This window comes from Limulus polyphemus, unplaced genomic scaffold (assembly GCF_000517525.1).
Source record: "Limulus polyphemus unplaced genomic scaffold, Limulus_polyphemus-2.1.2 Scaffold10253, whole genome shotgun sequence".
NCBI lineage: Eukaryota > Metazoa > Arthropoda > Merostomata > Xiphosura > Limulidae > Limulus > Limulus polyphemus.
Window position 1 is genome coordinate 4,790 of NW_013675863.1, and position 11,422 is coordinate 16,211.

Sequence of the window (11,422 nt, forward strand, 5' to 3'; positions counted from 1 at the left end):
GCCTTGTGTAGATAGCACTAAATGTTTGGCACAATGCCATAAGATACAGACTAAATGCAATGAACATTAATAATCTCAAAACAAGATGTACTGGAGTTCCTGACGTCACATCTGCTATAATTATAAACGATACTAACCACACACTGTGGTGTCAGACTTCCACTGACAGTAGTAATACTTTTAACCCCCACAGAATGCAGTTTGATCCATGACCCTCACAATAAGACAACCCGGAAGATAAACAGTTCAGTGAAAAGCCGAAGGGTTATTGTTATTTGTATAGAATCTTGAGATTCGCAGTTCAAGCTCTTCTACAGTTCTGTTAACGTCGATTTAATTACTTTTAACTAGGTATAGATTGATGTAGGTAAGACCGACTTTATTAAGTTCCATTATGCTAGAAATATTAAACCGAACTCGCGAATAAAGGTTAACATAGAAAATCCTTAACCTACACGTATAAACTTACTAAGTAGTACTAAAGATGCAAGGCGAGGTTGAGACTGGAGTTGGAAGGTTTACAAGTTGGTATGTTTAGAAATTATGTGAATGTCTTTAATAGTCTGTCATACATCGTAACTTACCGTCACTCTTGTAACGCAACAGGTAGAAAATTCCGTCGTCCGATGTACGTTACTGTTACTCTTCTAACGAAACTTATCGTAAAAGGTATACGGCTCTGTCTTCCAACGTAACTTCCCCTTACTCGTTTAAGGACACTTACCATAACGTGTTTATAGATTAAAGTGCTTGATGAGTTATACAATATAGACTGTTTAGCAGCAGTAAAAATAAATGACACTCTCTCGAAAACATTCAACATTTCAACTTGAGTTCCACAAGGCTCTGTCATGTCACTGTTCTGATACAATATATTTGTTAACGACATACAATTCCCAGACTTAACATATATGTTTGTAAAGCAGGACACAATATAACTGTCCCATGAAACAGTAGATAGTTTCCGTGATTGGACGACCCTGGTATAATTTTTTAGTATATCTGAAGAATTTAAAAGATGACCTCACCTGGTTTCTGTATGTTCAAAATTAGAGGTCCCACTGGGGGGCGACTTTTGTTAGAGATCATTTATGTACATCAAATACTTTTCTTAGATAATTCTCTATAATCTTGCTAATAAAGTTTAGAGGAACAGTAGTATTTGATGTATATAAAATATTTCTGACCCTAATAACAGTTTAACATTTAGGGGTTATTCACGTTTTAAAATTAAGAAAAATATTTCGCTGAGAGTCATCTTTAAACTTTAATTACGCATGAAAAGTTTTTTTCAAGATGAAATATTTGATTCCAACATTATGATGGTCGTACGTTCTTTGCCAATTTAAATATACCTGTTATAAACAGTTTTACCGTGCGCCACCTGACGGTTCGAATCAAAGAACATTTCAAAAGTAACTAGGAAATCATATCAGTATTTACACACAGTTCAATAACACGTGTAATGGGACACCATGTGATAAAGGCTTCAGCATTCTCTGCTCAGCAGAGAACGACAGGACGTAGCTAATAAAGGAGACTTTATTGCTTAGACATGTAAACATCTAATTACCTGATGATGATGACCGCAGTAAATAGGTCAAAAGCTTGTATGGAACATTTGGTGTTTTGGTTTTAAATATGTCTGTATTCTCAATTAGCGTTCTTTGTTTTATGTAACTTTAATTAATGTCTTATGTCAACACGTTCCGAATGTCATTTCCAGGTAATGGTTAAAAGAAATATTTAGGCTTAAAAATACACAGTTTTTTTTTATCATTATACGAAACGCATTGTTGTTACACGCAATTCTATCAGTTGTTGGGAATTGATCTTGTTTTTTAGACTTACCCATCATTGAATATACTTTCAAACTTCCTTTTTCCTCTTTTAGTTATTAATAGTATCAAAATATAAACTTGTCATTATTTTAATTGGCATTTATTCCTTTATTCAAAAAAATGTATTCATGTATTCTTTGAATTCTTCGTGATGTAGGTTTAATTTTGATGCACAAATACAAATATTCACTTTTTGTTATTGTTTAAGTTGTCTGCGCAGATGTATTTTGGGCTGGAAAGTTTATTCAGATGTAAACATAGTAATTATTGCTTTTCTTGAATTATTATAGTTACTATTTTCCTCTAGCGGATGATCCACACATTGCTATTCAAAGCCGAGGTGGTCCTACTAAATATAAAATAACAGGTTGGCTACAAATTTTAAATTTAACTCTCGACGATACTGCCATATACTGGTGCACAGCCAAAAATGAATATGGCGAAGCCTCTGCTTCATCGAAAGTTGTTGTCCTGGATAAAAAAGAAAAAGGTAAGCCTAATTTTTGGTATTGTTGTTGTTAAGCGCAAAGCCACACGATGGGCTATCAGTGCCATGCTCATCGCAGCTATTGAAACCCTGCTCTTAGTGTTATAAGCCTTTAGACTTACCTCTGAGCCACTGAGGAGCTTTTTGGTTTAAATTCAATAAATAAGAAATTAGTTTTTTTACGAATGAACGACAGTTATGTGTTATTGTGCTGACAGTAATCGTAATAAATAATTTACTGTTTTAAAAAAACTTTAACTTTCAAACAGAAGTCATAAATCTGATCTTGAAATTATTAACATTAATTATTTTCAGAAAGTAGATTAAAGACCAGAAAGCTATTACCTGTAAGTTGGGCGTTTTGTATCATACCCAGGACATTTTGTGTCAGCTTTATGATGTTTACACTACTATACATTCATAGCTTGTGTACAAGTTTTGATATCCAAATCAGTAAGACACATAACAACCACGACCAATATAAAGTCGTGGTGAAACGAAATCTATCAGAACTACCTTTGGACATTGGCGTTACTCAGGTAGTGTGATGCTACCGAAGATTAAACGCCGTTGAGAATGGTATGTAAAATATTCATATAGTCAGATTATAAAAACGTGTTCATCTCGGAGATTTAGAACTTCTAAGACTGGGATATTCCAATGGAAAACGAAGGAATGTGGATCAGTTTGGAACAACAGGACCGTCTAAAAAGAGATCTACAACAAATCTTACTCCAACTGAGTTAAGCGAAGTGCAGCATTTTTGTAAATGATGAGAATCTATGGTCAGAAAGGTCAATTGCAAAGCTCGCCACGTGTTCCGGACAATATTATGATACATGTACAACGCAATATTAGTAAGAAGGATCTAAGACTGTACAAAGATGGATAATGATGGATAGCTATTCATGCTATTTTATATGAAGACATACCAATCAAGTGACCAGAAGAAGCATCTATGGAAAATTATCATCTTCATACATCAGATGGATTATAGACAAACTGCAGGGAGGAGGTGAATGTTTTGGAAATGATAGTCTTACAATGGAGCCTTTTGTAATGGAAACTAAGATGCAGAGCTAGTTCCAATACGTTTGGTCTTCAGATAAAGCATGACTGGACGTGACGACACGGACTGTAACGACGTAGTAAGGTTTAAAAATCATATTAATATAATGTACTCAATCTCTATAATATAAACAAATTATCGGAGTCAGGACATTCTATACTTCTGTACAGTAATGTGTAAGTCGACTTTTTTTACATTAAGTAAATAATGAATGTTGCATTTTTTATTTATTTTCTTAGATGAGACGTCTTAGGAAGAAGAAGGAAAAACGACCACAAAATAAAAACATACTAACTCCATCAGAATTTTGTAACATTTGTATGCTGTTTTGATTAAAATCACATTATTATCATACGCTCAGACTTTTAAATTAAATTTTTCAATCACGATTTTTATGCATACATCGTTCAACAAAGTTTTGAAAATATTTCGAAAAAACAGTAAGCATAAAAGTGCTAATTTGATAACTTTTTAAGCTCTTGAAATAAAGCTGGTTATTATTTCCAGATTTATCAATTATGTTTTATTTTTTTGCATCGCCAACAATATGTTAAAAATTAGTATTAAATGTATTCTAGTTATCGACTCACTTTTCGGAAAACATAACTTAATGATAAAGCAAAACACGAACGTGATAATAGGAAGCATTATTAAACGTTTCAGAATTATCATAATTCCATCAGTAAGTAATCTAGAGGTACAAAACAAACAAACAATATCTGTAACTACAACAGAAATATATACATAAGAAGTAAACAATTTGAATATACAAATATAACACGAGAAAATGAAAAATGTGGCACAAATGAAATAGTTAAATTCAAATATGTTTAAATCAAGTGAAGACTGTGTTATTTAGGGATGAAAGAAGAGTTTTGATGTATAATGTTTCTTTTATTAGAAGATCAGTATCGTGTTTGGCTGTTGAGAGAATTTTAAAGTTAGAGAAAGAAATCGGATGTCCTGTTTCTGTATTGTTCTGGTAAGTTGGGAGAGTTTGTAACCTTTCTTCTAGTTGTTATATATATGCCCATGTGTTCACATGCTCGTATTTTAAGGTGTCGTTTGGCTTCACCAATATAGGAGGCTTTACAGTGTATAGGTTGACAAGATATGAACAACGGGCAGTCGGCAAACGATCTTTGTGGCGAAAAAAGTTTATTGTTTGTAATTAAGCACAAAGCTGCATAATGGGCTATCTGTGCTCTGCCCACCACGGGTATCGAAACCCGGATTCTAGCGTTGTAAGTCCGCAGACATACTGCTGTGCCACTGGGGGCGCTCTGTAAGGATTTTATTTTTTATTCCAGTATATTTGTTTCTGTTGCATTACTAATATTACATTATTAATGTAAGCCTTTATTACCATAATGGGGGTTAGAACACTAACCTCAGAGGGTAAGGTTTTCTTGCTCACCACCCAGTGATTGGATTTTTTTTTTCACTTTTTTTTTCTCACAGCTCTCTGCATCTTGCCCTGTTACCTTTTTTATTTTTTGTTATTTTACAGGTGAGACTTTGCGAATGATGGGTTAAGACTGATAGACAGTGTATCCCCACCGTATGTAGTTCCTTATTCTTTTATCGCGATAGGCATTGAGTATAAAGCCGCTGGAATTTACAAAGTACAAATGTCTTGGTCTCAGCACTAGACAACCAGTATTTTGTAAAATACAATCATATTTCGGTTACCATACATTACATATGTGTATATATTATTACTATTTACAAATAAATTCTTAAGTATCAGTTATTTTTCTTAAAACCTAGAAGAGTAATTAAAAAATATATAGAAAACAGTAAACTCTACTGCATACGATGTTACGCAGTTTCTTTGTACTCGCGTGTTCTACTTGCTAAGCCTCATCGAATTTCGCACGAGGGGGTTGTAAAAAAAAGATGTTTGTATGTTTAATATATTCATTTTGAAGTATCAAAAAATTACAAATTACTTTACCGATACCACAAAATACAACTGTAATGTATCAGGCTTCCTAGCTAAACTATATTTGGGTGTAAAAAATATCATTTCTGATCACCATATCGCCTTCACACCAAACTTGCAACGGAAAAGATTGCTTTCCAATCCAATTCTTGGCAGGTATTTAGGTTTAATACAAAAAAAACAAAACAAACAAGGGTGATCAGAGATCCTCAGATCTCTCTATCCCTACTCGTGATGGCAGGTATTTAGGTTTAATACAAAAAAACAAAACAAACAAGGGTGATCAGAGATCATCAGATCTCTCTATCCCTACTCGTGATTAAGGTTTATTGTAGAAATGTTATGTGGAAGAGTGGAAAAAACGTTTTTTGTTGTTGTTAAATGCACGACGGGTATCGAAACCCGGATTCTAGCGTTGTAGCTCCGCAGACATACCGCTGTGCCACTGGGGGGCTACTAATTTGGAATGAAAGAGGGTTATGGTCTCCCCCGATGTTTTCGTGTACTTTAAAGTTGCTGGTTAGGTGAACAATCTCTGGTTGAATAACAGTGGGGTCAAGTTTGAGTTCGTTGTGATGTGTGTGTGGGTAGGGGAGTTGTCATTAATTACAGTTAGTTTATGTATTTGTGTGAAGCTAGCCCTAATCCTGCCAGCAGCGTTAGTGGTATAGCCTTGGAAGAGGGGTGAGAACCGTTAAGGTCTCCAAGGATGATTACATTGTTATATTTTAACATTATTGAGTTTAGAAAGGTAATGTCCGGTGTTGTTTGGGGTGACATGTAGATGGCTAAGAGGGTGGTATCGGAGTCTTTATTTTACATAGAATGTATTCCTGGTATGTGCGTCTGTTGTGGTCGATGAGAGTTAGATCTAGGTTATTTTCATAAAAGGATCAGTGTTGTCTGTAGTGGTTGTAGATGGAGAGTGCTGAGCTTCGTTAGTCCTTGATGAGTGATGGGACTGTTGAAATTGATGGCAAGGAAGGGTCTGAATTGTCATCTGAAATCATGGAGTCTTTGGCAAGCATGTTGTAGCGTTTTGACAAAGATAGTGGTTGGCTCTGGGAGCATATGGCTGGACGTGTTTTCTTCTTCTTCTTGCTGACACAATTCACGCTCATGTTGGTTGGGCAGCAGTAGGAAGCTGTCTTCAGATCGGAAGTCCCGAGAAGAACTGTTTAGTTCACTTGGCTGTGTAATATTATACAAGTTAAGATCAAAACTCTTTATTAATACTTAGTCCTGATAAGGACTGTTTGAATACAATAACCGTGGGCTCAGTAACGCGGAGAAGGTAAGCATGTCTGTACGGCACAAAATCCGAGATAAGAGTAATACGATACGTGATACCAATGAATAGACTGCTTTACCCACGTAAATACTTTATAAAGACTGGCAGAGTTACGTACTTCAAAACGAGCATTTTTGATTGGTTATAAACATGTAATTGAGAGAAGTGGACGTAGGTAAACAAGTATTTCCAAAAGAGATTGAGATGGGCAGATCCACTGTGACCATAATGATATCTCAGCAAACAGAAAAAGTAGGAGGTTCTTGTTTCATGCTCTAGCTTGTCAATATCAATAAGGAAGTATATAAAAAGCAGAAGACGATGTACCAGGTGACACAAAAATTGATATTTAGCATTTTTTGTATATTTACTTTCGAAGTAAGAAACTAAATAATAAATCATACTAAACTTTGAATTATAAACTATAATTTGATGCCAAATTTATTGACGTACATTCATGAAATAGTAGTGTAATAGTTTGACACTATCACAAGACCTCCCGCCAGTATACAACTTCACTCAAGTGGACTGGAAAAGTTTCAAAACCATGGTTGATGGTTGATACTCTCCTTCCGCCGTTAATAACCACCATAGAAAACAAAATGCTCTACACAAATGTCTAATGCACTTACCATTGCTGTCGATGTCAGTATCTGCATGGCCTTGAGAGGATACACAAACAATCACTAGAAACTTACACCACAAATACATAGTTTAAACCTTGAACGAAATCCAAAGGACTTTTTGGAAGAAATTTAAATCGCTAAACTCGGCTAAAAACAATAACAATAAGTTCTGCCATATCAAGTACAATAACAAAATCAGATCCAGAAAATGCAAACTTGAAACAATCTTCAAAAATGTTGACTCCTCCATAACTGTTTCCTGGAAACAGCACATTGTCAGCAACCATGTCAAGGTTAATTCACATCTGTACACACCTAATTTCCCACCAAATAACACAGACTCCAATACACTATCAAATCAAAATGATATTTTAAATCACAAAGTCACAAAAGTCGAAGTTAATATATATATATATATACTCAAAAACTATGCTCCCAGATATAACAGGGTGAGAAACATAATTCTCAAGAAAGCCTTTGATAATCTGCTTAGTCATTTAACGAATGTTAATTCATTACTAACTGACTACTTTCAGGATATCTGTAAAAAAGCCACTATAACAGTAATCCTTAAATATCCTATAATAACATGCAGTCCAGAAAAGTTTAGACCCATTAATCTTCTTAGCTGTTTAGGAAAACTAATTGAAAGAATTGTAGCTAACAGACTCCTTTATTTTTATGAAGTTAACAACCTTTTTCCCACATACAATGTTCATCACGTACAAAAGTGACAAACTATAGATCATCATACACGATTCACAGAAGCTGTCTTTGAATCTTTCAACAATAATCAAGCCACAATTGGAATTTTTCTTGATGTCTGGAAAGCTTTCGACAGTGTTTGGCACAATACCATAAGATATAGACTAAATGTTTGGCACAATACCATAAGATATAGACTAAATGTTTGGCACAATGCCATAAGATATAGACTAAATGTTTGGCACAATACCATAAGATATAGACTAAATGTTTGGCACAATGTCATAAGATATAGACTAAATGTTTAGCACAATTCCATAAGATATAGACTAAAGGTTTGGCATAATACCGTAAGATATAGACTAAATGTTTGGCACAATACCATAAGATATAGACTAAATGTTTGGCACAATGTCATAAGATATAGACTAAATGTTTGGCATAATACCATAAGATATAGACTAAATGTTTGGCACAATGCCATAAGATATAGAAGCACAAAGATACACAATGGACTATCTGTGCTCTGCCCACCACGGTATCGAAAACCGGATTCTAACGTTGTGAGTACGCAGACATGCCGCTGTGCCACTGGGGATGTAATTAAGCACAAAGCTACAAAATGGGCTATTTGTGCTCTGCCCACCACGGGTATCGAAAACCGGATTCTAGCATTGTAAGTCCGCAGAACATGCCGCTGTGCCACTGGGGAGCATCACGAAGCAGTCCTCTAATATAAAATGGCATTGTAAGTCCGCAGACATACCGCTGTGCCACTGGGAGGCGGTGCATTATTATGTTTTATTTTTTGTAATTAATATGATAGTTTCGGTAATGATTCAGATGTATTAGAAGAACTTTTCCGTATGAGCAGATGTACATATCTTATTGTATTTCAAAAAAGGAGAATTTATTGTCAGACAAATTTATACGGAAATATAATTGAACCCAAATGTTTAACCCCTCTCAGCTGCAGACAAACCAGATAAAAATAATACGTCATATCAGACAATCATAATCCTGGTAGTATATCATGAATAACAACCCATACACTGTTCAGCAAAACAACTCAGGTTTATATCTTATAGAACACCTCTTGGACTGTCTTTAAAGCTGTGTAAATCAATACTATAACCGACGATATAGCTTGGCGTTGCACTGACCTAAAATGAAACAAGATATTATCAGTTGGTCAGAGGCGGTGAAGAAAGGCTTTCCCATTACTGAGCATTTGTAGTCTCAGAAAAATTAATTTAATCTTACAATAACTTGTTTTGGTTTTAAATTGAGGACAGACATATTCTGCAGACTGTACCTAACGAAGTATTATCAATCAAGTTGAATCATCGTCTTTATACACTGAGTAAACAGTGCTCCGATAATATATGGCAAATTCAGCTTTATTTTTCGTTGTGACGAGAAATAATTTAACTATAAAAATTTTTTCTTTAAATGTTTAAGATATTTTATATTGTAGAACAATATTACAAAGGTTTAAATATTTTCATGTGTAGAATATTATTTTATTAATGTCACAAATTCTAAATGTATATATATTTTCTCCTTAAACGTAATGAACTTATGCGCTATATTACACGGGGATGAAATAAGTTATTTTCGGAAAGTGTCCACTTTTTGAAAGTGTCCACTTGATAAATAGATTCCAGTTCTAAGTTATTCAAGCCAATCTTTAAAATTAGCTTCTGCCTAAGGCGCAATTTTGTGTCTAGAGTAAGCATTAAGCCTGAACAAAAAACACCTAATTAAACAAGCTAATTATTATATGGGTGGGTGGGTTATATTTTCTAAACAAAAAATAAATAAATACTGCTGTTACTAGGCGCTTTTATCGACAATCTCTGTCGAATCACATCAAAGGTTACTCTTATTATCAGCTAATATACTTAAAGTTGGACATAGAAACACAAACAGTATCCTTTTCGTTGTCTGAAGAATTTATTTATGGTTACGTTATAACGATAAGAAAACAATGATCTAGCCTAATTGTTTCATTAAAAGACTAAAATAAGCGTTTCTTGTGATATTAGGAAGTAAAAAAACATACATAGTTTAGCTTTTTCACTGTTTATGAACTTGGCAGTAAAAGAAATGAACACCTGCTGTTGTTTCTTATTTTCTATTAGCACCAACTATTGAATTCGCACCGGAAGACACGTACAACACCACAGGAAGTTACGTGGTACTTTCTTGTGAAGCTTCCGGTTGGCCAATACCCATAATCCATTGGCGTGTTGATCTACAAAACGGGATTCAAAAATTTTTACCATGTAAGTTCGTGAGTCCTATTTTGATTGCTTTTTTTTTTGTTATTAAGGACAAACCTCCACTATGGGCTTTCTGTGCCCTGTCTCGTGGGGTATCAAACTCTGAATTCTAGCGTTATAATTCCGTAATCTTAATGTTGACCCACTGGGTAACCATTTAGAAAGGTAACACTGAAAGATAACTGACGTGTAACAACAATGCGTTCCATTTATACCAGTAGCCTATTAATATTATGATAAAAATTGCGTATTGTTAAGCCTAAATATTACTTTTAACCATTACATCGAAATCACATTCGGAATATGTTAACATACGACATTAATTAAAGTTACATAAAACAAAGAACGCTAATTGAGAACATAAACATATATATAAAACAAAACACTAAATATTCCATACATAGTTCAAATAATATCTACGGTTTTAAGCGTATTAGAAAATACGAAAATATATCATTAATGCCAGGTTTTAAATGTCTAAGCAGTTAAGACTCCTTTATTAACTGTGATTTCCAGGAGATAATGATGAAGTCTTTACCGCATGGCATCCCATAAATCATGTTATTGGAGTGCTTTTAATTACTGGAATGATTTCCTCAGTTCGGTTGGAGGTGTTCTTTTATTCGAACCATCAAGTGGCGGACCGTATTTACAAAAGATATGTAAAGTTGTACACAACGTACGCCCGCCACAATCGCATCTTTAATACGTAATTAAGGTTTAATGATGACTTTCAGTGAAATGTGTAGATATGAAGATGTTCGGTATATTTATAACTCAAAGAGCCCATAAATGCTAAGACTATTGATAGTAATTTTTGTTTGTAATTAAGCACAAAGCTACAAAATGGGCTATCTGTGCTCTGCCCACCACGGGTATCGAAACCCGGATTTTCAATGACGTTGAATTAAGCATAGAAAATATCATATTCAATGACGTTGAATTAAGCATCGAAACTGTCATATTCAAAGACGTTGAATTAAGCATATCATTCACTTCTGGTTTTCCAGATATAAAGCTTCGACTCATGTATGAACAGTGTAGGAACTATGTAGGGATGGCACAGACCTTAGCACTCTCTATGTAGGGATAGCACAGACCTTAGCACTCTCTATGTAGGATAGCACAGACCTTAGCACTCTCTATGTAGGATGGCACAGTACCTAGCACTCT

At 34.6% G+C, this 11,422-nt stretch overlaps 1 protein-coding gene across 1 annotated transcript in view; it reads left to right on the plus strand.

The window, feature by feature from the left end:
• LOC106476313 (insulin-like growth factor-binding protein-related protein 1) overlaps positions 1-10,362 on the plus strand; it is a 14,031-nt gene extending 3,669 nt beyond the window's left edge. Inside the window, exon 2 of the mRNA XM_022380219.1 lies at positions 10,109-10,362. Within this exon, the coding sequence (XP_022235927.1) occupies positions 10,109-10,362 (254 nt within the window). The remainder of the gene's footprint in view (positions 1-10,108) is intronic.
• Positions 10,363-11,422: the final 1,060 nt, after the last annotated feature.